The following is a 25,932-nucleotide window of genomic DNA, read 5'->3' on the forward strand; positions in this document are numbered from 1 at the left end:
GAGAAGATTTTCTTTCAAGGTCAACCCCGTGACGGAACGAGAGAGAGATAGGGAATGATATCCGGCAAGCGGGATTAACACTACTTCCAGCGCGGTAAGGTGTGGCAGCTCGCAAAGTGAGCATGATACTAAAGCGTAAAGTCACTTGGCAGATGTCTTTCCCGTTTCGGATTGGGAAAGCGTTTGAATACCAAAGCAAACCGTTTTTGAAACATTCCAAAAAACATCCCACCAACCGATGAGCCACGTAATACGTTTTCGGTTATTATGTCTCGGTAGGAGGTAAACCTGTTTTGCCCCGCACGCTCGGCACTGCTCAGAGATGCGTCCAACCGTTCCTGGGTCCGCCCAACCCAACTATCAACGCGCCTGGCGCGATCGATCACGCACTGATTGCGTGGCATTGCGTGCGAACGATCGTAGTACGAGCAGACAGGTGGATTTTGATGGACAATCTTTTCTTCTCGATTTTCTTTCAACGTGCCAAACAACAAATGAATCGCAAATCCACCAGGTTATTGTCTTACAGTTCACCATACATTTTAGTCTTGATACTTTGCATTGCGTAAAAAAAAAAAAACGGAACAAACATATACGCTATAATAGGGAACGGGACGCTACAGAGTACAGAGGACACCCTGAGAGATGAGCCGTCGCCACAGTGTGTTGCGTTCTTTGCTTTTGCCTACCTATAGATCCGATTAAAACAAAACGAAAGAAAAAGACCTCTCCGCGCGTACAAAACTGTGGTGGTGGTACTGGCCCAACTGGTTCAAATTCGAATTAACAAAGCTTTAACCGTCTAATATTGTGGATCGCTCGGCGATCGTCCCCCGGGGGAAGAAACAAAATAAACTTAAATAGAACAATGAAATAAAGTACACTCTTTGAAGCAGCAGCAGCAGCAGCAGTCTTCGTATTGCGAATGAAAACGACGAGTGTGGACCGCACGCGCACACACACACACACATATACGTGTGATATCCCGTTCCCAGCATTCCAATCGGGAGGGGGTAAGTCATGGGGTGGTGGTAATGGTTTGACCGCACCCGGATGGTTCGCGCTCACGAGGATGGCTGCTCCGGCGGGACACGCTCGTACGTTCGCCGGTGCATCGAGTCGACCGCCTTCAGGTAGTAGGTGCCCGGGAACAGGACCTCCACCGAGCCGGACGGTTCGTACGGCGCCGCGTGGTTGTTCTTTTCCCGCACCTCCATCAGGCGGGTAAACTCGGCCGGCTCCACCTTGGTGCGGCGGTCCAGCAGCGGCTGCACGTAGTTCAGGTGGCGCTTAAACTCCGCCAACCGCTCCCGATCGGTCGTGACGGCGATCGAGTACATCGACGAGGCCAACCCGGACCCGTACGAAAACACGCCCACCCGCTTGCCGAGCAGCTCGTCCACGTCCGACCCGACGAGCAGCGACACGAGGCAGCTGTACACGGACGGCGTGTACATGTTGCCCACCTGGCTGGCCAGGTGCAGCGAGCGCTTCGTCTTGGCCGCAAACACCGGCGCGTACTGCGCCATGAACGCTTTCTCCACGTCCCGATCGAAGTACGTATCCTCCAGCCGCACGTTCGCGAACTGCTCGAAGCCCGGGAACAGCGCCGGGCGCTGGTCGGCCGGCGTCAGCACGAAATCGTTCAGCCCGATGCGGGCCAGCGACTTCTGCACCAGCTTGCAGTACGGGCTGTGGAAGATGACCGCGTCGAACGTGTCGAGCGTGACGGGCGCCACCAGGTCCGGGTGGCGCTGGGCGAACTTCTTCCGGTACAGCTGGTAGCACGCGTCAAGGGCACTTAGGTAGCACTGGATCGAAAGCTTCCCGTCCACCACGGGATACTCCGAGCTGAGATCGGGTTTGTAGAAATCGTACGCGTGCTTCATGTACGTGGCGCGCAGGCCCCGCTCGAACCGGAGCGGCGCGTTCGGCCCAATCAGCATGGCCACCGCACCGGCCCCACCGGTGGGCCGGGCAGAGCCCTGCGCGTACACGGCAATGTCACCGCACACGACCAGCGCCAGCCGGCCGTCCCAGCTGGACGATTCGATCCAGTTGATTGCGTTCAGCAGCGCCGCCGTCCCACCGTAGCAGGCGTTGGTCGTATCGATGCCCTCCAGATCGGTCACCCCTTCCGGCTCGAACAGCTGCATCAGCACCGACTTGACGCTCTTCGACTTGTCCACGATCGTTTCCGTGCCGACCTCGAGACGGCCGATGCGGTCCAACGGTATGGAGTGCCGTTCGAGCAGGTTGCGTGCGGCGGTAAGGCACAGCGAGTTGATGTCCTCCCGGTCGGAGCAGAAGCCCATGCGCTGCTGACCCAGCCCGATCGTGTACTTGCCCGCCGACACACCATCGAACGCTTCCAGCTCCGTCTGGTCGACGTACTGTGACGGGAAGACGATCTCCAGCCCAAGAATGCCAACATCCTCCGGCCACTGGCCACTGGTGGTGCTGTTGCTGCTACTCATCTTTGCCCCGCACACTGATCGATTCGGTAACTTTCTCTTCAAAGACAACGGGCGCACAAGAAGCGGGACACGCAGCGTCCGAGCTTTCTTTTTCTTCTACACGACCGATTCGATTTCACGTCTTCAAACTCCTCGCGGCGGCGGTTGTGGACTTTCTTCTTGCTCGTTCGCCTCGGTGCTTTCCTTTTCTCGAAAACCTTAATCGATCGCCGCCTGCTGTGGCTTTAAACTGTGTTTCTCGGCTGCTTGCTTGGCACACACTGGTCCGTGGTCTTCAAACCTTGGTCCCAACACCTGTGGCTCTTTCTCTCTGCCTCTCTCTCTTTCTTTCTCTTTCTCTTGCTCCTGTTCCGTCGCTCTCTTTGCGTTGTGTTTTACGAAACAAAAGGAAAACCAGAGACTCCACACACGGGCACACACTACTAACGCTGGCGCTGGCTGGTGTTCCGCACGAAGAAGCCCCGTTATACTGCTCCGCTGTTTTGTAGGTCACTGTCGGAAACCGGAATACGGCCGCAATTTTTCGATGCGCGCCTCGTCTCACCTTTACGCCTTTCCCGAGGGGGGGATAATTTCTTTACCACGGGGAGCTAGCCACGTTATATAATCCACCGCTAAAGGAATCTCGCGGTGTGGCCGAAACGGGATTTAAACACGGATTGAAGGTGCCAAAAACACACAAACACACCGGTATTTCCGGATGCTAAACCCCTTTCAGGATGAATCACGGAGAGTTACAGTTTTGGGGGAGGTCCGGCCGGGGAGCTTTCCAATGATAAATACACACGCGCTGCGGGGGTTATGTCATCCGAACGGGGCGGAAATTCACGACGTTGTAAACTATCGGACCAGCGGCACGATCGAACACTGTCTCTATGGTAACTTCTTAGACGATCCGGCAGTCCGGCTCTCGACAGAACGAACACTAATGGGACACGTATGTAGTTAGCTGCACCGGGAGAAGGCCCTCCAGTTCTGCGTCCGTCCGTGACGGCGTTCCTCTCAAGACTGAACGATCCGATCTCTTCTTGAGCGGCCAAAGCGTATACCACCCCTTCTTCCGGCTAAGAGGCCAAAAGAGGAACAAGTTTTCACGTTCGCTTCTCTCGCGCGATGTTCACGGGCAGCAGACGGATGATGACAATGATGATGATGCGTTCGTTTGGGAGGAGGTTCTATTGTGTCTCTCAGGCCGCTGCTCCACCTTGACTCCACACCAATCCACCCCACTCCTGCTGCCCTGTTTAACCTGACTCCCGCTGCCCTCTCGCTCTCTCTCACGCACACACACTCAGCCACTGCCGGTGTGCGATTCGTCTTTGGCCGCGACGTGTTTTTATGTTGTTGGTGGTGTGTTGAAATTGCACATTCGCTGTCAAAAGAATGCCCTCTGCGCCCTTTCCACACCCGTCCCGTTTATGCTGTTTTATGCAACCGTCGTGCCATCCTTTTCTGTCTCGCACGACCGTACGCTCTGGCGAATGAGACGAGGGGCGGATGAATCAGCATTCTGGCGGGGAGCAGTTTTACGTTCCCTTTCGCAGCTGGATACGGCAAATAGATGTGCAAGTAGATGAAGGAGGGTAAATTACACTTTAATTAGCATTTTTAACACAATTAGAAAACGTTTTTGGTTGCCAACTTTGCACCAAAAAGATTTGTTTACGTTTGCCGGTCTCCCGGACCGAGAACTGTCAAAACCATAGAAGCGCCATCTAGTAGAAAATTATGCTACTATCGCTTCATGGAATTGCACAGTGGGATAGTCACAGACAGAATTTAAATGTTTAAAAGATCGGTTACATATTGATTCTTATTTTGGGGATTGTACTGTATTCGATAAAGTACCGCAAAAGGAGTTTTTGTTTAATAACGTGTTGTGCACGTACAGTTTCAGAGTTAAATGAGTTAATTTAACATAAAACCATTGGAAAAAAGATTAAATTTCAACATTTTCATTCAACATTTAACTTTTAAATACAGCATGTGTCCAAAATCGATTTTTTTTACATAATTTTAGTAATTTATGTAATTTTTATCTCATTTTATCGATCGCACCATCGAGACAAGCAACAAAGATTAAGTATCTCTCTCACACACACACACCAGCAACGATACACCTTAAGCTCGTTCGATAATTTTAACGATGTCACATAAATTTTCCACCACATGGTGTCAAGTGTTTCCTTAGAACCGAAACCCACAGCGCATCGGATCCCACCTCCACTTCCCCTCAACATGCTAATTCGCACGGAACAGCTTTCCGTGCAGCATTGGGTTGCCGCACGGGGTTCTCCCAACCCACCAAACCCTCATCAAATTACGATAAAAAATGACAAAATAGCCCATTTAGGCCATATGATAAGGTGCGTACGTGTCATAAAAGTAAATCACATTACTTCCGGTGCGAAGCTGTCAGAGAGATACGACGGGGCGACCGCTTTTATCGCGCCACTATGGTGTATGTTCAACATAACCCATAATCTTTGCCCATAACGGGCTTTGAGATGGGCTCTGGATGCTTTTTCGTTACCTTTTTTTGTTGTTGTTGGTTGGGGAAAGAGGGAGACACTGTAGGGTCAAAGATAACGAAGCACACCAAGGAACCAAGCTTCAGACATTCGATTGTGGCGTCTCCATATGCGTGTGCGAGTGTGCATGTATTCCAGAGTTCAGGTTCAAAGGACCAGTCAAAACATAAACACGCGCACGCGCTCGACCGTCCCTCCTGCGCCGGCAATACAGCTTTGCATGCACGTGCTTTCCGGTGGCGACATCAGCCACCACTTGTAGGAAGCGCTACGCAAATTGATGAGCTCTATTAAACGCGGAGTTCATCCGAACGCTGCTACGAACGCCACGAGAACCGGAACCAGGAGCGAGAGAGTGATCAAGGCCCCACTCTCTGCTCTGGCGGACGGATGGGTTCATTCAAAGTTCACCGGAAAACTTCCACCGCCATCGGCCATCATGTTTCGCAACATCCGCCATCACACAGCAGAGCGCACGGACGGACACGAACCGCCGTATGGATCCGCGCGACGGTGTCATGCTGTGTGACGCAACCATTCGAGTTTGAGAAATAGCCCAGAACGGATGAGAGACGTGTGCTGCTGTGCTGGGATTGGCGTGCTGTTTTTTTGTTGTTGTTTGTTTGCCTCGCAGCACCAAAATTTTAACCTACACCCCGCGCCCGAACGGAACAGACGTGCCTGCCTGTTGGGTGGTTAAAGTGTGTGTGCGTGTGTGTGATAAACGTGACCTTTAAAAAGCAAGTGCTTCAACATGTGAAGGACATCAACTCCGGTGCGGAGTGTGGAACGATCATGCCGTAGTCAATTCTTACGTTGAAGTGTCCTTCCAGAAGTTGGGTCAAAGTTCAGGACACACAAAAGTTCTTTCTCCCCGTTGGGAGGGCAAACCATCAACGTTATAAGAAGTGTTTGTGTGTGTGTGTGAGGGAGAGAAAAATTAAACACAGTGTCAAATTATCCATCAGACCCGGTTTTGGCTGCGTTTGCTTAAGCGGTGTTTGTTCACACACCCTTCTTGACTCCACTCCCCCCCTCCGACTGGAAGGTAGACGGGACAATGTTTATCTTTCTACTGTTTGCCTCGGACGGTTGCCGAAATGTGTGCCAAATATTCTCCCAACGGTTGGTGGCCCGGCTCCGCAAGCATCGGCGCAAACGGGAGGAGGGCAGCCCTTCCTCAACGTCAGTCCCTCCTTCGTCAGCACCACCACCACCATCACCACGCTGGACTGCCTGCCTAAGGACGTGGATCAAGTGTGTCTGTGCCGGGTCGTGTAGTGTCGCCGCCACCGCAACGACCACCTCGGAAGAGCATACGCGCACAGGCGGCTGGGGCACGGTGGCCAAGCTGCTGTTCCACAAGCTCCTACACCAGGCGTGATAGCAGCGGCGCACAAAACATCCCGACTGGCCCAACCGCACCCTGCAAATGGAGGCAACTTTTCATAAAAGGCAGTAAGTTGACAATAACGTACCGTTAAGCCCCCCACCCCCCGTCTGGTAGGGGGTTGGGGGAAATAATTAAACCAAGAAGATTGGTTCTCGTGCCTCTTACCGAGTGCGCTTCTCTTCGCAGCGTGTTGTGTTTTTCTTGTGTATGCAAAAAAGCACACTCTGTATGTCTTCAAGTTGATTCTTCGGGTGGGTTATCGACACTAAAGTTCGCTTGAATTCAACTCTGATTGGAACGAAAAGCCACACACATCCTTCCATCCGCACGCCAGCCAGACACATGTGTTGTGACGGTTGTGTTCTCGCTCCGTTCTTCCTCCCGTTTGACGTTTCGGTTCGATGGCATGGTACGTGGGTTGCTTCGATTCCTTTTCAGTTGATTTTGAAGGTTATTGGCGATGGAGCCCGGGAGGATCAGCGGACCCGCTTCAATGATACTTCCAACTCACGTTAGATCTTTTCGTACGAAATGCTCAATAAGAATTCCAAGCGTACGAATGTGTGTGTGTGTGTGTGTGTGTGTGTGTTTGAATGTCTGATAGGACTGTCTGGGTAGTGTATGTACGTTATTCAAATTGGGTACTACCAAACAGATCCATACCCTCTGCCCTTCTTTACTCGTCGTTTGACGAGCTTTTCCTCCCTTAGAGCGGCGTGTCGTAAATAAATGAAGGCAGCAGAAGCACCTCTTATTTCTTTCTTCGACTCATTCGTTCGACAACGCGTGACACGTACATATACGTGCGACTCGACGCTTTCGACTTCGTTCTGGTCCAATTTGTACAGAATGGGACGGTGAAGTACCGGTTAAGTTTAGAAATAATATTACTCTTGTGCATACAGCACAAACTCCCACAGACGCCAGTGTAGACACAGGACAGGGTCTGGGGTCTGCGAACATGCAAGATAAACTTTCTGATGACATTTTCCTACAAAGTAAAACACATCCACTCCACGCTCTTTTAGACCATGTATCCTCTGGTCGTATTCCAAACGCGTTGTCGGTGTGGAAAAGATCCCAACGACATTCATTTTCCCGTCAATATTTCACCTTGCTACAACACCTTGAGGGCCACAGTTTGAGCATTTGCCCGGAGATTTTAATCACCAAAACGGCATCATTTTTCTGATTACTGTTATCTAAAATCATTTCCTGTCTTAGCCTTTTCGGCAGCAGCACTAGCAGCACCACCAGCAGCAGCACAAACGGGCTAGTTGCCAAACACTGCTAGGCCAACTTTTTCTCGCAGCGCTCGGAATGAAGTGCTGCAGCAATAACAATTTGCATAAAATCAATTTCGTTCTTCCAGGCCCGTGTCCCCCTTCCACTGGCAGGGATGCAAGTGCTAACGAAGAGCGTCTTATTGGGAAAGGAATGGAACGTCTCGTCGTTGGCTTCTTAGTGCCGTCGATCTGCTGTAGCACTGCACGATCGATCTGCAGCGTGGCGCGATGCGTTTTCTCACCTTTACGTGTGTCATAGGGGGAAGGGGGTTCCTATGCAGATGTTGAAGGAGAAGAACAGTTTTTTGTTTAAAATATGCAAACATGCTCAAGAACAACGACTTTGTATTACGGAGCCAGGAGAGAGAGAGAAAGAGATATGGAAGAAAAAAGAAATGTGATTTATTAGATTTAAATGTAGAGTGAACGTAACGTCTCGAGTATAACGATGATGATGTGGAGGATGATCAGCAATACGCAATCGTGTTTGGAGTGTGCTCGCACGTGTACGCCTTGTCGTCCGTTGTCGGGTGCGGCAGCAGATTGGCCTCATTTGCGAGAGTGCTTCCTCTGAGAGTACTTGTGATCCACACACACACGCATACACACACACTATGGGTAAATCAGTTTAGAGATAACTTAATTTTTAGATTTTAAAAGGGCACGGCGCCACTAAGTCGAAGCTTGGGAAGGCCTTCTAGCCCTAAAGCGGCATCCCATTTGCTTCGATTAAGATTTAATAAGGTTGCTCTCAACTGCTCACGGGTTGAAGCCAACGGGGCAATTCAGGGTTTTTCTGGCGAAGTGGGAGGTTGACCTTTTTATTATAATGCATAAATCCTCTTGAGTGTCTTTGAAGTATAATATACATAAATGTAGTACATTAATTTTTAAGGTTCGATATTATTAGATCTTCTTTTTAAATAAATCAATCATCGTATCCCTGATTTAATTGTTCGGAAGTATGAACATGACATGACGTTATCGCTTCTCGTGGTGGCTCCCTCTATATGCTCTAACGCTTACTAGCTATTCCTTCAACTCAAGGGGATTTTTAACATTCCTAAAAATCAAGCCAACAATCCAGACCATTGCTTTCGCTCTCATTAAACTCCTGTGCGTCCAAAACCAACCAGCACTAAATCAACAGTGAAAAAACGACGGTACAGCAAACATTCGCTTCAATGGCCATCCATTCCCATCCACCAACCTCCGGCAGCTTCATTCGTTATGCACCGCAAGTGATCATTAATGGATTTAATTTCTTACTTCCCTGTCGGACTGCGAGCAACGGAGCCCTGGGGCCAAAGCGTGGCGTGAATGACACCCGAGAGAAACCATGGGGTGGCACAGAAAATAACTCCCTAACAACGACAAAATACGAAAAGAAAAACTGCCAACCGTGTCATTTACCTCCCTCCTGCTGTACCTTTGTGTTTGTGTGGCGTCCTGGTTTTTTTGTTTGCTGGCTTTCCCACCATTACGAATAATTAAACCGTCGGCATTGGGAGGTGTGTTTGTGTGTGTGTGTGTGTGTGTGTCCGGTAAGATGGCACTTGGGAATAATTTTTCCTTCACGGTTCTCGCTTTCGCACTCGGCACATTCCCGTTGCGCCTGGGTCTGGCCGCACCGGACGTTTCGCAATCGTTACTTTCAATTGACATTTTTCTCATCTCATGCTGGTAATATTGTTTTATTTTGTTTGCCTTTTTTCCTGTGCCTCCGGTTGGTACGGTTTGGAAGCGGTCGAAAGCAAGCGGCACACAAAGTCGCTTCGTGCCATGTTTCTTTCACATCAAAAGGTTTGTGTTTTTGCTGGTCCTTTATTTTTTTTTGCACAAGCATCTGGTTGATTTGTTCTCACTTTTTGTCGTTGATGTTGAGGAAAAAACTTACCTTCGAGCTTGCCTTTTTAAATACTCAAGCTCAGACGGCTAACATTCCGATTCGTTGGGTGTTTTTTCCTCTGTTTTAGTAATTATTTGCTGCCCGCATAAAACCATTTCATTCCGTTATGACAAATTTGCACACAACAATCCTGTAGGAGAAATTATGTTTTGTGAAAAGCAAAACTTTTATTAATTTTTTTTTCGGTTTGATTGAATTTCATTCCCATGTGGAGGTTGAAATAACGCACACGAAAACACATAAAAAACACGTATGATTCTTCCAACACTCTCATCCATCATCATAAAGCAGCGAACGTATAAATCTCGCATCGACTTTCCCGACATGCAAAAAGGGAAGCAAAAAAGGGGTTTGAAAAAAAGAGGGAAGAAATCTCATTTTGAACTCCGTTGTTTTCACCTCCAACGGTGGAACCACCATCTACTCGGTACGACCCAGCAGACGAGGAACGCAAGCAATTACTAGCTCTCCTGCAGCGGATCCGTCTTCGAGCTAACCCGCACTAACCGGCACCGGGCACCAGATGATGCAACAGTGATGTGATTTTCTTCATGCAGCGTTCACACACAACTTGCGGTTAGGTTCAGGCACCCCGCGATGGCGCTACAAAATCGAAAGACAACAAAGCGTTCCGCCCAACGCAGCGTTTTGATTTGGTGAAGCCCGACCAACGCCGCTTGAATGGGTTTTGTTTTTCCACCTTCTTCAAAACGAGCATATTTTCTCGTCAGTGCCACTACCCCACTACAAACGGGGAAATGGGTGAAAAACGAACAACCATACCGGCGAGTCTGCTGCGTGCATTTTCTTGAGAGCATCGTGGAAGACTTTGGCGAGCGCGCGTACGCCTGAAAACAAAAGCACACACGTCGCCTTCGTCAGCTGTCGGGCGGGAAGAGACCAACCCGGAGACTCGTCGTCATCGTCCTGTGGCAGTCCGGGACGGGCGATGTTGTTTTGCTACGCCGCGACCAGCGCAGAGTAGGCGAATAGAGCCCGTAATTGAATTTCTCTACGCGACCGACCACGCAGCCAGCACCGGCGTACAACACCCCACGCTGCCGTTCGTTTGGTCTGCCGCCGTTTGCTTCTTTCCGGAGTGCTCGCTTAGCTCTCGGCAGCCGCCGTGCCGTGGAGGTGTAATTATATTATCGATTCATAATTTTAATTTAAAGAAAATAAGAAGCTGTGGCTTATTTTTACAACCATCCCTAGTCTAGTGGTGGTGTTGGGTGGTGTTTCTGTGAGTGGTTTCTGGTTGTTATTAACTGGTGTTCTGAAGTTGCTGCCCGTTGCCCAGATGATGCTCGTTTAAGTTGAGTCTCTGCAAGTCACGATGGTGTTTAAAGAACACCATTTCTTACATTAAATTAAGCAGATTCGTACGTCGTTTTGAGCATATTTTGTGTAACAATGGAATATATTTTCTCTTAATAGGTTCCATTTGGAAGTGCAATGGAGGGCAAATATTTACAGGTTTGAAGTCGGTTTTTTGCGGTCCAGTTCGATAGAAATGGACTTTTGAGGTAGAAATTATTACGTTTTATATTAAAATTATTATTTTTTGGGTGGTATTTTACAACACATTAAAAAAGCCTGTGATTGCATACTTTCAGGCGTCTTAATTTCCTTAACTCAACTAACTGCTGTAATATCGATAACTTACCTTTTCTAATTAAAATATTGTATGCCAGCACGTTCAACATATTAAGTAAATATTACTGAAAATGTTAATACTACAAAAATCGGCTATAAAATTGTACCTTAACCTCAACGGTTGGTGACTTTACCGCCACTAACAGCTTGTGGCACTTAGCGAATGTCGCCCACAGGCACATTTTACTTCGAGTGATCACTTGGCTACTAATGAAGTGGCTTTCTGCTCAATTCCATTTCACCATGGCTACAAAATTGCCATTGAATGGCGGTCGTTCGGCACCATCAACATCGTTCGGTAGCACCATTCTCTCTCTCTCTCTCTCTCTCTCTCTCTCTCTCTCTCTCTCTCTCTCTCTCTCTCTCTCTCTCTCATCTCTCTCTTTCTGTAGCAAATGAAGCTGAACGTTTGGCCAGCTCGGTCGATCGATGGTGTTGGTCGGTTATTAATTTCACTATTTATCAGCTAATTGGTTCCAGCATGTTACGGGAACAGAAGCAGCCATGTGCATGTGCGATAGAAAGGTGCAATTTGATAGAAATGTTATGATGTGAGCATTTACTTTCACTGCATAGTGGTACAGTGGCTCGGCAACCACTCACAACAATCCTTTAGTCATACGCCACTCATCCCTTATCAATGGATGACACTCAAAATGTAATATGTGTGACACATGCCCCGCTTTATTAATATGACAAACTTCGAAGAAATCACTATCTTCCACCAGCGGGCATGATTGTCCCGACGCAATACGACGTTCCACTTTGGGGCTGCCTTTCTCACTCTTTCCGGAAAGAAAGTGGGCCGGAACATTACGTGCCGTGAAGGCGGATGCCATCACTAGGCACGCGGGAGGCGCGGGGAGAGGGTAATTAATTCCTGCACGAATGGATGGAAGCATCGTTTAATGGGCTAATTATATACCACTCATCGGAATGACTTGCAGCCGAATGGTTGATGGAGTTGGAGGAAGCAGCAGCAGCAAAAAAGGCTATAATAGCGAAATCATTTATTTAATGCTCGTGGTGGATTAATGCAATGGCAATGATGACGGGGACGAGGTTGGTTGGGGCGGACTTTCATTCGAGAAAGCGCGCGTAAGGAAACTGTGTACTTAAGGTTGCTATTATTGCTTGTTTTTTCATGGCACATGAACATCCTAATTTGTTTTTAATTCACGATCATGTTGGTTTAGTACGTTCAGTTGATTGATGCAGGAACAAAGGCATGATCACCTTTTCTAACAAGCTTTTTTGCTCTTGATTTGAATTTGAACAAACTACATCTAGAGATCAATTCCAATAGTAAATCAATAATGTAGCAATAATAAAGGTTGAACAAGATTTACCAAAAATCAGTCAAGCTTTTAGTATATTGCCTCATGAGTATTTTTTGAAAACATTCAAACAAAGCTCAATGTCATGTCGATATCAATATCCATAAATTTCACACATACTTTACCACATTTTAGAATATCCACTCAAGCTTGAATGTCATACTGCCGATCCGCCCAACCACGCTCGTTCAAAATGCCACGGCACGGGCCCGGGCGCACATGTGCAAATGAAAGGCAAACAAAATGAACCCAACAATTGTAATTTTCCTCGAACCAAAGCAAATTTAGGATGCCTATTTGCACATCCTCCCCTCCCCTTTGTGAGGGGATGATGATACGCCAGGGCAGAATAAAATGATGCATGCACGTTGGGCGATGTAACATGTAAAACAATCTACCCACAGCACGGCTCAGTCGAGGATGCTACTGCTGCTGCTGCTGCTGCTACTGCAAAGTGGGTAGGCGAGGCCTTATTGTTCTCCGGTTACATTGTGCTCGGTAGCTCGTGCTCGTCTCAACCTGTACAGACAGCAAGAGCACCTCGGTTTTGATACCCCGTGCTCGTGGTGTAGAATAAAAGATCCACAAAACCCCGCTCCCCGCTCAACTTCACCAAAGACGCTCTCCCAGTCCTCTCCCATTGTTGTTGTGAGATTGTTGTGTTTTAATACCCTATACTTACATCCGCGCATAGCCGACGGGCTTATCCGGCATGACAGCGGGCCGAACCCGGGGGCCTTTCCCGTTGTGTGTAAGCTCCGGTAAAGATTAAAGATGTTATGTTTTATTATCCTGGCGTCGTCGTTCCTTATTATTATCCGCCAAAGGAAAAGGTGCACAAGGTGGCAACTGCTCGACCCGCTCGCTGGGTGGTGGTGTCTTATGCATGGGGATCACATATCCTTAAGAAAACTAGCCAAAGGCTATGAAGCTGTGGAAAGTTTCGGTTTTCCGGTCGTTTTCGCACCAGCCGCTCCTAGTTTCTCCGAAGCAGCCCAGGTATTCGAGCGGGTCGTGTTGTGCTGTGCACACCATAAGGCTATAAATTTAACACCAACCATATGTGTAGTCGGTACGGAATAAAATACAAGCATACAGACACACACACAAACACACACATGGAAGCTAGACGGAGAACGTTCTTGGCTGGCACACGTATAGAGCAAAACCCGGTCCGGGTGGAAAAAGCACCTGATGTTGTTATTTATGCCTAAAAGATAGAGGCAGAGGAGAAAATAAATTGTAAAAAACACACACACACACCAGTTGCGAGTTGGCAAATTTTAACGAAACTCTCTAAGAATGGTGAGTGTGAGTTTGTGTGTACGGTAGGGCATGAGGTCTACATAATTTAACATTTCCCCCCCCCCAATCATTTCACATGCGAGTGGCGCTATGATAGGCACTGCAAATAATGGCCAACCAATAGCGGCATATTTCTTTGGAAAAAATATCGAATTTCATACGCACGCACGCAAGTAAGCACGCTCGAACGTAGACACACCAGGCGTCTCCATTGGGAGAAAATGCTAAACCAAGCGAGCTTTCTCCCAGGGTCACAAACGCACAAACGCATTTCACATCGAAACAAACAACCGTCAAAGAGAGAGAGAAAGAGGACAAATAATAATTTTCCTCTACATTAGCATATACATATCTCGACCGACACATACACACATTCGCTCATGCATTTGCGCGTTGAAAAAGCTCAATTTGCTCAGCCCATGGAAGGATGCTAAAATAGAAGGCGATATTGAAATTTTATACCAAACCAAAGTAGGCTTGCTAGAGCAACGAAGTTTGCGCTGTCTTCAGCGCTGCGCTAAAAATACTTTAACTAGGCAACAACGCAAATGGTACCGAAAATAATCCCGCACCCTGGCCCAGACGGGCCACACGGGCTAACACAACCCCGTGAGAGTCTTCGGGTGCGGAAATCGGGTCAACTTTTCTGTCCTCTTTTTTGGTTTTAAAGGAAAGAAGTAACAACATTTCGGGGCCTTGTGATGATGGGATCAATATGGAAATGAAATGATGAGAGGATTCGCAGTAGGGAATATATAGGGGCAGGCACCCCGCAAGGAGGGGAAATGGGTCGGATGGGCAACAAATTTCTTACTCCAGTTGTCTTCCCTTCGGGGTGCGGAGTTTTTTGCTTTTCGTTTGGGTGTAAGTAAGTGGGTCTGGGATGTAGAATGGAAGAAAATGGTGGAGAGCAAAATTTAAACAACAAAATACAAATTGCACTCCCACTGCCCCAGCTCGGAAAACACCCGGGAAAGCGTGGGGAAAGAAACATTTGCTTTAATCCATTCACATCCACTTTGTTTCTTTCCTGTGGTGTTTTTTGTCCCAGTTCGTACAGGGTGTAGAGAAAGTTAGATTTTATTTGGTTTGGATTTTTTTTATTTATTTTTTAATACCTTTAGTAAATGTGCATCAAACTTAAAATAAACTAATAATCTATAGGGTTCAATTTTTAAAAATAAAATTTCGAGTAAATTAGAAAAACAGTCCCAAAACAGATGAAAAATACCACAACAGGATTTTTGTTTATTTAACAGAATCTCCATTAAGATTCTTGTTAGACTATATACATTGATCAACACCGTTTTCCAATGTATCACCCTGTCGCCCTCGGTCTCTGCTCAAACGACGAACGAATGCTCTTAAAACAACGGTCCTAAAAATGCTCTCAGGATGCTGATAAACGCTACGGACCAGGAAGAAAAACTTTATCCCTTTTTCCCAAGCCTATCCTTTGCCGGTAAAACTTTGCAATTAGGTTACGTCCTCGAGAAACGTCCAAGCCGCGCGCTGCTCTGACGCTTGTGATGGACTGGTTAAACGAGAACGTGCATATTAACGCACCAGTAACGCACTGGTACAGCAGAAGACTCCGCAGAACCCAATAAGAATAGGCGTAAGACGCCCTTTGTGTTCTCAATCTCGACCTCGCCGTGCAGTGTAGAAAAAGCGAAGTGGAGACATGTTTGAGAGCGCTGCAGAAAGCGGAAAGTTTATCGGTTTCGATCGAGATAGTGGTGGTTTTGTACTACGATGGGATGTACCCACAACAACCGGGGGTAGTTGTAAAGTTTGACGATGGTGAAACTTTCTCGCCAACTGTCGCTGTTTCGCCGCTAAAATGCGGCACTGGTCTCATTGAAGCAGTGCGGCTCGGCCTACGGGAAATTAGTCATCTTGCTTGGGCCCGAGTCAAGTTTTGCCAATCTCCCATCAATGATTACACCGCACCGCCTAATGCTCGCAGGCGGAGGCGGCCGAAGTCGGAAAAGTCGACCCAAAAGTCGGCCGGATGGAACGGATCTGCACAGCAACAGGCGGTTCGGGCCAGAATGAAGTGTAAAGTGATGTTTAGCAGGCCACCACGATGCCACGCGATGATGATGGTTTTATTTGCCCATTTTCGGGCCACGAGTTTCGGCGTACTGGCCGCGCTGTTTGCTGGAGGGTTTTGGTAATGAACGACCGGGCGCCTCCATGGGTGGACGAAAATCGCTCTTCTTACGCGGGACGCTTTATTGAATGGTTGTGTTAATGCGTTGGTTTGGCAGCGTTTCGCTCGAAAGTTGGCTGATTGATGAGGCTTGTAGTTGAGCTGGCAGCATATTTTATTAGCTATTTAATGCATCGGTTTCGAATGAACTGTGCTTGGAAGCTTCCTAGATTATTATGTGTGAAGGATGTGGATTATGCTGGCGTCAAACGCACCAATGAAGAAGTTATTGCTTTTAGATTGAATTAGAAGATTAAAATTCCGAAAGCTATAAAGCAATTGCGTCGAGACAGACTATTCGGAGAATGAATGTAATATGTTCATAGCAAGAACTCTACCGAGCTCGCTTTCATCACATTCCGTGTGACGATCCAAAGAAAGAGATTTTTCAAGCAATGGAATCTCTTTTCGAATACACAGCCCCAAAACAACAATCAATAAACATTGAAAAAGTGCTGCTTACATTGCTCACAAAACGCATAAAAGAAATGGGAAGATTTTTTGTACAGAACACTTTCGAACCATTTTGCAACAAAACACTTTCCAAATGCAATTCGTAAAGTACGGTGGTCCAGAAGACCATTTCTTCCTGCACCGAGCGCCGAGAACGACACCCGAAGCCGCGCCATTTGCGCCCCGTTTAACCACTCGGCTGCACCGCTCGGCTGTGCTTGGTTGCTCCGGACGAGTTTTCAGGCTCGGTTAACCAAGCTTCGTTCGTTACTGCTATTGGCAGCGCTGCCACCGCCGCTGCTGCTGGTCGTTTGGCCATAAAATTTCGGTATTTTTTCACCATCCACCCGCTTCCCCGCACAATTGCAGGAATAATCAAAATGGTTATTTTATGCTAACAAGCAAAAGTTGAATATTTCAGCTGCAAACGGTTACGGCGGAATTTTCTCGCTACTTGCACTCGCTGCAAACACAGACACACACACACCATCAACACCAAATTGCAACTGCAGCTGGGTCGCGTGAACCGAGAGAGGGAGAGGTGAAGTGAAGAGTGTTTTTCCAAATCGGGCATCGTACCGGCAGCCACCCAATGGTCACCACTTTCCATTTTGGCCATTCAACGAACAAACTCTGCAAGACAGTTTCATACTTGGGGGGAAAAAGCAGGGCAAAATATAGCACAAAACAATCGACACAATCGGGGGCGAGCTTTATGGAAAAATACGCGGTAGGGTGGAAATGATTTGAAAATGGGCCCTTTCGCTCCGCCGAACGATTTAATCAAACTTTTGTACAAACAAGTGTGACTGGTTTTAATTAAAAATACATTTTCAATTACTTTCGTGTACAGGAGCTTTGCGAAGCCATTTGCCATTTGCTACATACACACAATACTTGTCAGCACACATAGCTGATGATTGGATGAGCGAGTGATAGGAATAGATGAAAACAAGGGGAGGACAGGGCAGAGATTGTGTTGATTTTGTTGATTAAGCAAAGTGCTGCTGATGCTGATTATTGATTCATTAAATGGGTTAGTTTTCAATATAAGAGAACAATATCATAGATCATATAAGAAATCAATGAGAATTGCTATTAGTAATTAATTGATGTAGGTATTAGTTCATATGAACTTTTTGAGCCCATACCGGGTGTGTTGTGAAGTCGTTTGCTGGGTAACTGCATAACATGGAAAACATGAAATACATGTTTTTGCATATATGTCAATTTACTCATTGACAACAACATGTAACGGCAACATTTTCCAAAGATACTTCATGGTACAGTTTTCGGGAGCGAAGGAGAAAGACCTCAAAAAAACACACACACACAAATCATTTCATGGTCTAGTCAACCAAATAAATAAAAACTCCATAATGACATCTGCAACGATTCTTTGAAATATTGCTTTTCTTAACTTTCTCGTGCTTCATTTAATTTCCAACGAAAGGCGGCACCCAACCAGAAACAGCGAGGGAAATGAGGAGCAAAATATTATCGAAAACGATGATGAAGACGATGATGATGAGCGTCATCCATCTTGCGCAAACTACCGCCACAGTACCTTGTGGCCGGAGCGCACGGTTGGCGGTTTGGTGGCGGTGGGTTTAACTTTTGTATTGATTTATACTATTTATTAAAGCTATCGCACACAGTGCGCGGGGCACGCCCAACACGATGTGTCGTACTTGATTGAGGTGCACAACCACAGCGTCCAAACTTTGGTGAGCTGTAGGGAATGATTTATTTCACTTGCCAGACGACCCATTGTGTTGTTGGGAGCGCGCGGGAGCGGAAGTTTCGGAGCGATGGGAGTTAAAACGGTGCCTCCCGGTCTTTCCGAAATCACAAATATCTCGGACGGCAGATAATCAGATAATACGAAACACTCGTCAATCAATGGAACATGACTCGACTTCTTTACCCATCGCGGGTTTGATAAATCGGTACCAGTTTTCGGGCGGCATTGTTTCGAATTCGAGCGCGGGAGACTCAATTACTGTCGATCAATGGGCCGCGCGGCTCATATTTCGTGCTCTGGCAAGTAAAATAAGCAATGATTGAGTGGCCATATAGTGTGTCTATGTGTGTGTATATATAGAGAGAGAGGAAATACCTCCAAAAATTGAGCATCAATCAAACCAATGGAATAATGATGATTGAAATTCTCCGTCGGCAATTGGAATACTATTTAATCATTTTTTTTTTGTCACAAAATAAAGTAAAAAAGTTATTAAGTTTGCAATGGAAAAGCGTTCTTATAGGAAAAAGAACCCGGGCCACTTTATTTCATTGCACGCGAGTAACATTATACGATCCCACTGCGACACGCGCAGGTCGTTTGCTACGGTCGTCTTGCACCACGGCTTTGATAACGTCTTACCTTTCCCATAAGCTAGCATAATATGTTCTTCTGTTATTTAATCCTTTTTCATTTTGTCCCTTTTTATCGTTTCTTTGAAAGCAAAAAAAAAGGAAAACCTCCAACGCGCACCTCAAAGCATTGAAAGTTTGAATATTCATTTGCAACAAAAATTGGTTACCTTTTTTCGCGTGCTCTTCGTAGTGTTTCGTTTCATCGTAAGAGTATAGAGGGTAGCAAAATGTATCAGCAATAAAAAAAAAACAAAAATGCAGAAAGGGAACGATGTTAATGGAAAAGAATCGCCAACCAACGCTAAGATGGGATGCCCGTCTTATCAAACGTGCTCAAGAAGAAGTCCATGCAGCACAAACTTACGGGCACCGTTCGCTCACGCTGGGTGGTGAATATTTTACGCTTTGCTCCCGTATTTCATACTTTCTTTTTGCCCCCAGTTCCAGCCATCCAGATCAGTGCAGGACGCGCTGCAGGACGCACAAAGTCCGGCACAAACGAAGTTCCGTTCGGCGTTTATGAGTTGTTAGACAATCCAGTGGGAGGAAGGGGAAGGAGCGAGTGTGATGAGTGAATTGGAAAGTAGCCGGTGTGATGGAATTTGCTGCAAGTGTTTTTCCATCTGTTAATCCATCACGGCAAAGTTTCGTTTGCCAGCCAGACCAATAGGTAATGGGAAAGGATCTTTCTCCCGCGGCGGCGTTGGCGTTGGTAATCAATGTAGATGGTGATGAAAGTATTCATTCACGTGTCCACGTTCGCTCAGTTGAAAGGTAAAAATATGTCCTGCTGAAAGATGGTATGAATTGGAATCGTATAGCTGGACAATCTTAAGGTTTTCAAATTGGGAAATAGTCCTACTGAAAGTCCTCTTGAAATCCTATTGTGCTCAGATGCTCCGAGGGATTTAAATGTGATTCCAATTTGCAATACTGTTCTAGGTCGTTTCATGATTGCTGCTGTCTTTTATTAAAATTTGAGCTTAGATTCCTAGTATAAAACAAATAAAGGTTGAATGTACATTAGTGTTGTAAGGTTTAGAACATTCAAAGAGTTTAATATACTCTACTAATTATCATCTAACTAAATAGTACCTATAAAACAGCAAAAAACAGCTTAAAATACATTGGTACGCTTTCTAATCTGGTTCTTCTATTTCAAATAAAACTAGAAATTGACGGGATGCTCGTCAAACAGCAAACAAAATTAAACGTCCAAACACGCGACGCACTATCGCGTTCAATAAATCACTCCAACGCGTACATCTTCTGCACCGAGTCCACGTCGTTACCTTCACCCAAAGCGCCCCATAACCGTGTAGATTATTAGAGGATTTAATTTTCATTAGAAGCCGTCCGCGGACGTACGGCAGCGGTCGGGTAAATGTTTACAGTACGTGACGCCGCTACCCGGCGTCATCCAGCCGTTTGATTTTGCCCAAAATGCAACGCCCAAAAGAATAAATACTCGAAATACCGGGAATGCATCTACGGTTCAAAATGCCAACCCCGTTCGTCTACTCGAGCCGATAGGAATGTGTGCTGCACGAGCAATTCGAAGCGACGAGGCACATCAAACGACAAAAAAGGTATGGCTAATGTGTGTGTGTGTGTTGCCACATGCTCATAACGCGCAACCGGACGGGCACCGATGGCACTGATGGTGCACGTTGCATTTCGATCACGATGCGACGCAATCCATCCGCAGGCTTGCGGAAAACTGTCCTTGTTACGCGTTGCCGTCCGACGGGACCTTTCCCTCTGCGTAGTGTGAGCGGCAAATTTGGAAAACCCGAGGTCGGCAAATTAGGTCCCGGGCATGATTGATGGTGACCGTTTGCGGTACAGTGTCCAGCCCAGCACCACCTTGCCCACGGGCCAACGCTTGCTGTGCCTGTCTGCAAGCATCGACTGATGAAGATTGATTACTTCAGTCTACCATTCGGACGAGCGGATGAGTTTTGATGTTGCAACATTAGCACTCGGCCCCGGGGGATGGGCAGTTATTGCGCACACACACACACACTTTTTGATGGAATGACTTTGATATTTTGTAGCGTTTTGGTAACAACAGTGTCTTGGTTGGGTAAGGCTAGACACATCCTTAATGGAACCACTCCGTCTACCAATCGTTGTGTTTCCCTTCCAAGCATCAGCTTCATTCAATCAACTCAAAACAGCTTTAACATTATCAACTTACCTCTTTTCTACTGTAATGCCACACCTTCTTACCCTGTCGAAGGTAATTGTATTGACGCAACGTCGTCGCAACCGCAAGTAGAGTGCGCTTCTTTTATTTGCCTGTTTTTTCCCATGTTTCCTTTCGACACGATGACGAAAACCGGCAGACGATGACTGCAAGGCAGCGTCAAATTTGAAAAATGCAATTGAATTTGAGCGGTAAAGTGAATGGGTATGTGTTTGCGTTTGTTGCTTCTTAAGGACGCAGCAGGAGGGGGGGGGGGGGGGGGTAGGGAGGTGTGCTAGGTGACAGATAGATCGATCTGAACCGCATATTGACGGGGTTAGGGTAAAGGGCCCGGCGTGATACAGGGACGGAAGGAAATTGGCAAATTGATTGAAGAAGGTGAATCGCTAACATGATTGAGAAAGGTTGTGTGAGTGAATTTTTTATTGTTATTATTGTTATTTTGGGAAAGGTGTTGAGGTATTTATAGGAATTCTGTTCTTTATTTATTGTTTTAAAATGAGGTTATTTTCACTATTTTACTTGTTCACTCTTGTTTTGGATATTGTATTGTTTTTTCAACATTTATTTAAATCGTTCGAAAATTATTTTGTCGTTATATTTTTTCCTCTTTTTTCTTTTCATTTTTAACATATTAATCCGTCTTTACAAACTTGTTTGTCTATTTTATATTTTATACTTGCAATGTTTTTTTCTCCTTTTTCGTTCGTTGTTTGTTTCTTTTTTACCTTAACCAAGACAAATTATCGAGCAAATATTTTAATTAATGTATGTGAAACACTACTAAGGCATCATCTTTGTCGAGTATTTCCTAAAAAAAGCCTTACAATTCGGTTTTGCACACCAAAACCTTCCAGCCACAGCAAAATGCGCCACATGACGCTGGTTGCAAAACGCACATCCCACATAGCACTTGATCACACAAAAAGAAACCATCCCACACACCTTCCCATAAGAAAGCAGACAAACAACGAAATCTCCCCCCAGTAAGGCTATGAAAACTTTTGCTTTCTTTATTTCCGTGTACGGCTCCACCACCACCGAAACGGATTTAAGTTTCGAAGGCGTGCGCTTTATTGGATGAAAAAACTTTTCCACTCTGGGCCTCCGTCCACCTTGGCCACGAGTGTCGGTGGTACCGAGGTGATTAATTTTTGTTTGTTTGATTTCCTATCCAACAGGCTACCAACCAGGCTAGAGCTTTACGCAACGCTTGGAATGAGCGTTCCTCTGGTTGCTAGTTTGTTGTTGGGTTTTCGTCTCACACGAAGAAAATAAACAGCATACTGTACGATCATCTACCATGAAATGGTGAAATGGGCGATGGCGCAAAGCCTTAAAATGCCTTCTTGGAAGGTGTATCGAGCAGGTTGCTTTGCTCCGCACCAGAAATGAGATAAATTCGCAGGACAGACACACACACATAAATGCGCCCAAAGTAAGGTTTGATTATCCGTAACGAAAGCTGACGTGCGAAGGCCAAACAATATTCCAAGACAATAAAAAAGGGCATCCAAAGTGTGCTACAACAATTCGCCGTCAGAGACAGTGAGCAAAACAAGAAAGCGAAAAAATGGTTCTACTCTGCCCCTGAGAGATAGTGACACAGACCCTTATTAGCTGCCATAAAATCGTTTTATATATGTATTTGGAGAAAAAAATACATACACACAAAGCTTCGGTTACTGTCTGTTGCGATACTGTTCCATGCCAAGCGTTGCGTCGTGGTTCTTGTTTGTTTACGATGCTGTAATGCTCCGGTCTGGGTGTTTTGTTACTTTCGTTTTTTTTTTTCTATCCCACCTGGGGGCGTTATTACGCTGATAAAGAGATCCTGCCTAATTGATATGTTGACAGTGAAATAAGCCCAGCCTGCACCGGGGGCCCGCCTTTGATGATATGCAATTAAGAGCGTTCGACGAAGTAGGTGAGTGTTTCATTAATAAATTGCTACGTTGTGATAGTGTTCGTGCGGTGTAACTCTTGCATTACACCACCATTAATTGGCAGTGGTGTAGGATCGTTGAAACAATCCCGTTCATTTTGTAGATACTATCTTTAAGAGTAAAATGCTGATTTGCTATTAAAATTAATTTGCGTTTACAGTTTTTCTCACGATTTACTGGTCAGTTCCCATGTTTTTTGATCGTACCCAATAGATTTTTGGTTCGTTCCCATAATTTATTGGTATTTTCCCATTGGATATCAAAACAATTAGATTAACAAAATCGTTCCCATAATGAATTGGTATTTTCCCATTGGATATCAATACAATTGGACTAGACAAATCTGGGAAACGGCCAAAAAATCGTGGGAACACACCAAAAAAATATGGGAACCCACCAAAAATTGATGGGAACCAACCAATCGTGGGAAACCCTGTATAACAGAGCTTGGCACATCGGATTGTACAATTATTAAATCACAAAAGCTTTCCTCCCGCTCATGTATCCCAATTGAACAGCAATTAAATACTGCAGAGGGCTACACAATGAAGGGTTGAGGCTGTATTAGGGTATGATGGGAAAGAATGAAAACAAATATTCCTCTATCGTAACTTTCGCATCGATCAAAGGCAGAAAATCATGAAATTCAGTGTAAAACAATACACACAATCAACAAAAAAACATTTAAATATACGTTTCTGACATCAACAATTGATTGAAATTCAATCTTTTTGTGTTATAAACATCTATAGTAAAAGCAACACATAAATTATTGCCAGAATTGTTTGCTATTTTAATCTACGGGAACGTGAAAAGATATCTTTATTTGCACCCGATACCAACAGAATAACCCAACAACGTTGACGTAATTCTCGGAAAATCAATCTGAAAATATTGTTAACATTAAAAAAGTTTCATGAAATTATAGCCCCATCCAACTCGCAATAAAAACTTTTTGTGCTAGTATTTACAATTACCACGAAAACCCAACGGCCTGCCATCGGTCTCGCGTATTATATTACATTGTTCCATCATAAATCGTAGCGCATTTTTATACTCCTCCTGGTAATTTCATTCCTTTTGCACATCTCACCCATTCGTATTATTTCCGATTCTGCGCTGAGGTGAAATTTACACTGAATTATACCATCCATTCTCCAACCGCTTTCGGGATATGCTGCAAATAAAGCTGTTCATTATGGTCGCGCGGGTGCGCGCTTAAAAACGTGGTGCCTACGTTCTGTGGTTATGATGCGAAACAGTTCCACGCACCACTGGTACAATTTTGCGCTACCACTAGTTGGCCTCATTTGGCGATGTTAAAATCAGATACGATGCCCCCCCACCCCCCCCCCCCCCCCTTTTTGGTGGCATACAGGATCCGGTACGTTAAGCGTTAAGCCACTTGCCCCAACCAACCCGTGCGGCATTCCCAAAAACCCAGGCTTTCCACTTCAAGTAACGCACCGCACCAAGTTGTCGGACGTTGTCGATTTTGCTGCGGGCATTTGGAAAAGCCTACCCACGGGAATGGGGCCAGCGAGAGAAAGGGTTGTTAAAATGTAGATACAATTATCGTGGCAGATTATTATGGAACCTTTCGCTTCACGGCGCACCGGATTTCATGGGGTTTATCCGAATGGAAGCTCTTTGCTCTTTGTGTGTGTCTCTCTTTCTCTTGCTCAGGGGAAATGAATTTCAATGATGATGGTGATCTGCTGGCACAGGTAAGCTGGCAAAGAGTGGCTCACCAAGCTGAAGTGAAAAACAAAAACCTCCTCCATAGCGCCATCAACCGTTTGCCCCCCCAACAGTGGCATCCAATTGTAGCACGCTCGGTTAATATGCACACACTGGTTGCGAGTTTCCTGCTGCGGCCGGGAATTACCCAGGACAGACGTTTCGTTTCCCTACTTTCCTACTCCAGCTCCAGCTCATTCCTTCCTACTGGGAGGGGAAATAAATGCTAATGGCAGTGAAAATAGCCAACAGGCAGCCAAAAGTCTATAGGGAATGGGATAATTCCCCCTTGGAAAGCCTAGGCCCGCGCGGACTGAACGAATGGATGGAACGTACCTGCTAATGAACGGTATTCGGAGAAAACATCACCCGGAAAGCCTTGAACGGGGACGTTTTGATGGTCTGACTAAAACCGAGGCTAACACAATATGCAACATTAAGCAATGCCTGCGTTAAACGAAAGTATCCGTTGAGCGTTGTGATTTACTGGGATGCGATTTGTTGTTGAAATGTTGTCGTTTTGAAATAGACAGGTTTTGATTAAGGATGTTTTCCCTCTCTCTCTCTATCTTTCTACAGGTGATGAGGCTATGTACGATGGGGATTGTTACCCCCACAGGAAGAGTAAATTTGATGCAGTTTGGCGCCCACAGCATTATAGGTATGTTTAAAATGACGGTTTTAATTCGTTTATTATTTTCTTTCCCCTTAATACTACGAGCTTTCCAATATGACTTCTTTTCTTTCACATTCTTTCTTCTTGTCATGCGGCTGCACGTTTTGGATAGTGGAAAGGTGGACAATTTGAAACTAGACACAACTCGTTACGCTACTTTTCCGCTTTTCTTTCCATCATCGTAGTATGTACTACTGTGCTCAACTTCCTTGACTACTTCTATGGCCAAACAAGCGAGGTGGATTTAAAAAAAACCCCTGTGGTTGAAGTTTTAAAGTATTGTAAGAACGCATAAACGTTTTGTTCTTCGCTAGTAGCAAACAAAAACACACAAGTTAAATAGAATGTATAAAATGTATGGCAGAGAGAAAGTGATGAATAAAGCGATGCAAAAATAATGTTTCCATTAGCATAGTTAAA

The 25,932-nt window shown here is 45.8% G+C and overlaps 1 protein-coding gene and 1 long non-coding RNA gene across 2 annotated transcripts; one reads left to right on the top strand and one right to left on the bottom strand.

Moving 5' to 3' along the window:
• Positions 1–515: 515 nt before the first annotated feature.
• Positions 516–4,167, bottom strand: LOC1276514 (hydroxymethylglutaryl-CoA synthase 1). The gene has a single exon (XM_315872.4). The coding sequence runs from the start codon at positions 2,475–2,477 to the stop codon at positions 1,065–1,067; it is 1,413 nt and encodes a 470-aa protein (XP_315872.3). The 5' UTR covers positions 2,478–4,167; the 3' UTR covers positions 516–1,064.
• Positions 4,168–5,285: 1,118 nt separating this feature from the next.
• LOC133391778 (uncharacterized) lies at positions 5,286–25,932 on the top strand. Its single transcript, XR_009765247.1, has 2 exons — positions 5,286–6,466; positions 25,416–25,932. It is a non-coding gene; the product is annotated as an uncharacterized LOC133391778 (long non-coding RNA).

The sequence above is a fragment of the Anopheles gambiae genome, chromosome 2 (assembly GCF_943734735.2).
Source record: "Anopheles gambiae chromosome 2, idAnoGambNW_F1_1, whole genome shotgun sequence".
In the NCBI taxonomy this organism is placed as follows: Eukaryota; Metazoa; Arthropoda; class Insecta; order Diptera; family Culicidae; genus Anopheles; species Anopheles gambiae.

Excerpts from the sequence above, each read along its gene's own strand:
- LOC1276514 (XM_315872.4), bottom strand. The coding sequence starts at position 2,477 with ATGAGTAGCAGCAACAGCACCACCAGTGGCCAGTGGCCGGAGGATGTT.